The sequence below is a fragment of the Belonocnema kinseyi genome, chromosome 6, assembly GCF_010883055.1.
Source record: "Belonocnema kinseyi isolate 2016_QV_RU_SX_M_011 chromosome 6, B_treatae_v1, whole genome shotgun sequence".
NCBI lineage: Eukaryota > Metazoa > Arthropoda > Insecta > Hymenoptera > Cynipidae > Belonocnema > Belonocnema kinseyi.
Window position 1 is genome coordinate 114,798,553 of NC_046662.1, and position 5,846 is coordinate 114,804,398.

The window sequence follows — 5,846 nt, forward strand, 5'->3', positions numbered from 1 at the left end:
GAGCCCGCTTCGCCACCAGCAGAACAGAAGAAGAAAGCCCCGACGCGGACATCTTGTTGCTGGCTGCCGACAAGACTCCCGAATTCTTCTCCTCTTCGCTTCTCTCTCCACCTCGCAGAAAGTCACCTGGCCATCACCGCCGCCTTCGCTTTTGATGCGTACAACACCCTACTGTAGCTTTTCAGGTTTCGCTTCCCCAAAAAAAAAAAATCCCCTTCTCCCGCGCCGCCGCGCTCCTAAGGATTTCTGTTCCTTCCTTAGCCCCTCCTTCTGTACCCCCTCTCTCTGCCTTACCCCCCCCCTACAAAACAACACGCACGCCGCACTAGGCGACCCACCCTCGCCGCACTCGGCTCGTTGGCCCCTCTATCCCCGTCACCAGGGTCCATCATTCGTCTCATCGATGATCTCTCGGTATGGCAGAAGCTCCTCAAGGGAGACACAAAGAGGGTGCAACTACCTCCACCCACCAGCCAACAACACGTCCCCCGCGGCATGCAGCAGCCTGAACGTTTGTTAGCCGACAGACAACGCGTCAACGTAGCTGCACCGCCGAACAAGATTCTATAAATCGAAAATTTCATAAAATTACAAAAATTATTATTTAACATAAAAATTGATTAGAAATTTTTTTATTAAATAAAGAAAGCACCTTTAATTTCACTGTTCAAAATAGATAAAATTTAATTCACAATCTTGAAAATTTTATTATTGTGAAAAAAGTGTGGAATAAAAAGTAATTTTAAATTGGCAATATTATAAAAGAAAACAAATATTTACTCCAAAAACATTAAACTAAAACAAATCCGATCTTCATCTAAAACAAAAAAAAATTACAATCCATTTCGACTGAAAAGTGTGCGTTGATCAAGTGTTTCATTTTGATACTCTACGATTTCGAAGAATTGAAGAAACCAGAAAGTTCTGTCCATTCAAAATGGAAAGCCAATTATTTACAACATTTAAACCTAAAGTGATTATATTTGAAACTGACTACAATTGAATTGGTTGAATTCCAAAATGTGTAATTGACAATATGAAAATATTTCATTTCTAAAGGATTAAAATTACTGGAAGTATAGAAATTTGTAAGGGTTTGGGTACAAAAAAGAAGTTCGGATTTATTAAAGTTTAAAGTTTCTGGTGTAGACATTTTTTAATTTTTTTAAATGTTTTCCATTTATAATTACTCTTTATTTTGAATGTTATTTTTTCGAATAATTCAATGTTAAAGGTTTTCAATTAATTTTTTTATATATTTTGAATCACGAATATAAAAGTAAATTTACGTCAAATCATAATTCTGCAAATGCAATAACAATGGGTATTTCTATCATTTTAGGAGCTTTTACTTTGAAATATTCAATTTAGTTTTTAACTTCAACTCCTTTATAATGAACTTGTCTAAATTCAAAAATTTTACTTTCAATGTTTTGGATTTTGAAAGCTTAGGTTAAACATATTTTTAAATTTTAAATAATTTACTTTGAAACTCTTTTATTCAGGAATGATACAAGTTCAATTTCTTTTAAAAAAATTATAATTATTTTCCCTCTTTCAAGGTTTTACTTGTCTAAAATATTTATAATTTGAAACTTTTGAATCCAAAATCATTTAATAAATTTTCTTTAAATCTAAAACACTTTAAATTCGAAATTATGAAGAACAAATGATGGTCTACCCAGGGTTGTCCGCGTGTAAGAGCCGAGAGAAGCCCGACAGCTAACTTCACAGTGGCTCTAATCCGCTCTCTATTTATTTGTCAGTCGTTTGAAATTATTAAATGAAACAATTTTGCTTTTAGCTTTAAAAATGCTGGATTATCGAACATTTTTCACAATATCCATTGAGTACTTACGACTAGTAAGCATCTATCTAGAATACAAACGTAGGGGCCGTCCCCGATTGTGCTGGGTGAAACATCTTCAAGATCACATGCGGGATGTCTATGGTGGTTATGGATTGTTCACTTACTTTTACTTTTGCGAAGAAAAAAAGTTTAGAAAAATGTGTCGGATGTCTCCCAGACAATTTGATCAGTTGCACGATATGGTTGGAGGTCGCCTACTTAAAACGAGTCTAAGAAGACCATTATCCTCCAGACTTCGTTTAGCTGTTACATTAATGTAAGTACCAAATCATTCTATTTTTGAAAAATATATGTATCTCCATAACGCCTTTTAGAAAGTCTGTTTTATTTAAATATAATTTCCTGCTGTAAACACCATGACAATTTTACATATGTCAAATGCAAACTATACATATCCTATAAAAAAAGTTCCAATATGGGATCTCATATAAAGTATCACTAAAATACGGGGGGGGGGGGGGGGGGGGGGGGGGGGGGTGACAAACATGAGTACTGATCAACGAAATTTTCTTAGAAACTTTTAAAAGTCTGAATAGGGACAAAAGTACGAGAAAAGTTCCATTTGATTTTTTTTTCGAAATTTCTGTAAGTGTTCATAGGTTTTTTGTCACAGAGAAGTACTGCAGAAATAGGACTTGAGTCATAAAAAAGTCCCCAGTTATAAAAAAGAACCAGGACTTAGAACTTATAAAAATGAAAAAAAATGAACAGGTAAATTTGTTGTATTTTAGTCCCATTTTTCGTCACTTTTTAAGTACTTGGGAATTTACTGGTAACTAAGTTCCGTTTTTCGGTACTTCTTTGGAGCTTGGAACTTGTTATGTACCTAAGTCATTTTTTCGTAGTCAGTGAAATATTTCAATAGCCCCTCCTTCTATAGCCCCATGAACACTTGTAAAAATTTCAAAAAATAAAAATAAAAATTCTGTGGTACTTTTGACTGCATTTGGGTTTTACTAAAATTTTAAGAAAAGTTGGTACTCAAATACTCAGTTCCTGAGTAGGACTTTAAATAGTCATTTGACCTCAATATTTTACCTTTTTAATTTATTCAATAAATAAAGGGTAAATACATATTATTTTATTACCAGAATTCAGTAGTGGTTAAACTTTGAATTTAAATTTTATTCTATTTATTCATAGCTACTTGTCTCACGGTGACAGTATTGAAATTACAACCAATTTTTTTCTCATTGGCTATTTAACAGCATGTGGGATAATTGAAGAAGTTTGCCCTCTCATCTGAGAAATTCTCTCACCAGTATATTTGAAACAGAAAACACAACAATAATGGAAACTAACTGCCCAAGGATTACGCGTGAGGTGGAATTTTCCCAACTGTATTGGGGCTATGGACGGCAAAGAGATAAGGATTCAGACACCATCAATTTCCGGGAGCCTATTCTATTGTTATAAAAAATTTCACAGTTTTAAGTTATTGGCCGCGTGCGATGCTTACTACAGATTCTCGTGGGTGGATATTGATGATTACGGTAATGAAATTTAAACATTTTATGATAATACACATTTTTTCAAGAAGAAAATGCTACACACTTTTACTAATTTAATGTTATATTGTCACATTCAATTCTTTTATATCCAATCTATCCTTGAAGAAAAGTAATGACTGATAATGCTAAATTACAGGTTCTGTAAGTGACGTTTCGGCCTTCCAGAGTACAGGATTGTATAGGGCAATGGAGAGAGGAGAAGCTAATCTTCCAGCGCCTGCTCGTTTGCCACGATCAGCAATGGTGTTGCCACACTTTTTCGTCGTCGACGAAATCTTCGCAGTGAAACATTATTCGATTTCGCCGCACCTTAGACGACATCCTCTTACAAGAAGGGAAAGAATCTTCAATTATAGGTGAATATTCAGAAAAATATAACTAATTTAATACTTTCTATAAATCATGTACTGACAATCGATTGTGTGTTAAAGACTGTTTCGAGCGAAGAATTGCATCGAAGATGCTTTCGGCATCCTCACTGGAAGATGGCGAATTTTGCACATAGCCTTGGCATTTAAGCTAAATAAATCGATAGCAATTGTGCAGGCATTGATTTGACTTCACAATTTCATCCTTGATGATAAACTGCCCCGCAAAGATGTTGATCAACATTATCTTCACCCACTCCGCTATGCACACCTCAACCTCAGAAATGTTCCACTTCCAGCAAGGCAAGAAGAAAACTTTCCTGCAGGAAACGAGGAGAAAATAATTCCACCTCATGTTATCCAGCAACGTGAAATTCTAACTGATTATTTTGTATCGGAGGCTGGTCCAGCTACTTTGAAATCTTGAAATTCTTCTTCAATTTTTTATGAGAAAGACTTCACAAACATCTCGGAAAGATTTACAAAAGATATTACAAGATTTCAAACAATATAAAAGATCCCTCAAAGATTTTACAAAGATTGCTAATCACTTAAAACATTTCAGAAAGATTTTAAAAGCTTTGAAACGATTTTAGAAGATTTCAAATTTTTTTTTAAATATCCTACGATTTGAAGGATTTCCAAGATTTCATGAAGATTGAAAAGATTCTACAAAGGCATGCATAACAAATTTCAAAGGTTACACTTTTTTTTAAAGACTCCTAAACGATTATAGAATGATTGACAAATTTTAGAATGATTTAAGACATTGAAAACGATTTTCGAAAATTTAAGAAATATTTAACAAAGATGTGAAAAGACTGCCAAGTTTACAAAGATTTCTAAAACGCCACCATTTAAAATAACGAACAAAAAATTTTCACAAAGATTTCAAACATTTAAAAGACTTTAAAGGGCTTAGAAAGAATTCAGTATTATTTACCTAAACATTTTTAGTTGCTTACTTTATTATCAAGTTCAACAGTTCGCGTTGAGTAACAATTTAAAAAATACAATCCAAATCTAAAATAACCCTTAAAGTAGCATTTATGAAATTTTGAAAGTGAATACTTTGTTTTAGTAAACTTTGTAATAACATACAAGAGTAAAAAAATTTTTGACCCATAACAAACACAATGCCTCATTTTTTCACATGTATAGCATGGATATTTAATTATTTGATTTGGCAACAAACTTAAACCTGAAAAACGTCATTTATCTAACTGCAAGACCTGCAAATGTCATTAAATTTTCTTCCACAGAATCGCTGGGCACCTTCTAGGAGTAAGCATTTGTTCATCAATGGAATTTCATAATAATCCCAGAAGAAATCACCGATTGTAAAATTGGATTCAAACGTCAAGCATTTCGATCTGATTCAAAAATGATTAAAAGAAAATGACAAAATTTGTATTCAATTAGAGCTTTTTGATTCACAATGTCTGAATGAGAGTTGGCAGATTAAAGTAGTTTTTATTTTAGAGATCGATTCCACATATTTGATTCATTGATATTTATAAACCTTGGTGTTAGGGTCGCCTTCCTGAAAATTAATTTTGGCCTAAATGAAAATAATCTGAAGGACCTGGGCTGGTATTGTAACGAAGCTAGAGAGCGTTTTTTCACAATGTTAAAAATTAATCAATATTTTAATAATATTGATTATGACCAAGTAGACAAACAAAATTAACATCTTAAACTATGAAAATAATAAAAATTCGAATTTGAAAATGGTTACCAATTTTTTGTTAAATTTTATGAAATAATATTCATAAAATTATTATTTTTATACCGTAGTTGTTGATTTCTTGCGTTTAGTGAACTTTTGTTTCGTTCAATTTTTTTCCCATTTCCGGTTTTGGAAAATATATTATTAAATTTTTATTTATTATTTAGGCGTTTTATTTATTCTACTTATTGTTTTACTGAATGACATAGAATTTATTTCTCAATAATATTTTTCTTCAAAATGTAAGTGTTGATTAGATTTCTGCTACCAGGCTCGTTCGAGTCGATTGGAAATTTCCATCATTTGTATACAGTCTTATCTAAAGAACATTCAAATAAAAATACAATTCTTGTACACTTTAGTACATA

The 5,846-nt window shown here is 32.7% G+C and overlaps 1 protein-coding gene across 3 annotated transcripts; it reads left to right on the plus strand.

Moving 5' to 3' along the window:
• The first annotated feature begins 1,764 nt into the window (after positions 1-1,764).
• On the plus strand, positions 1,765-5,340 carry LOC117174849. 3 transcript variants are annotated; one of them, XR_004467382.1, is made up of 5 exons: positions 1,765-2,126; positions 3,079-3,363; positions 3,518-3,737; positions 3,813-4,448; positions 5,012-5,340. XR_004467382.1 is itself a non-coding variant. In XM_033364238.1 (4 exons), exons 2-4 carry the CDS (start codon positions 3,222-3,224, stop codon positions 3,937-3,939), a joined length of 489 nt encoding a protein of 162 aa, XP_033220129.1. In that variant the 5' UTR covers positions 1,765-2,126; positions 3,079-3,221; the 3' UTR covers positions 3,940-4,773. The 3 variants fall into 3 exon arrangements, 1 of the variants encoding a protein (XP_033220129.1); XR_004467383.1 differs by having other exon boundaries at positions 3,147-3,363; XM_033364238.1 differs by lacking the exon at positions 5,012-5,340 and having other exon boundaries at positions 3,813-4,773.
• Positions 5,341-5,846: the final 506 nt, after the last annotated feature.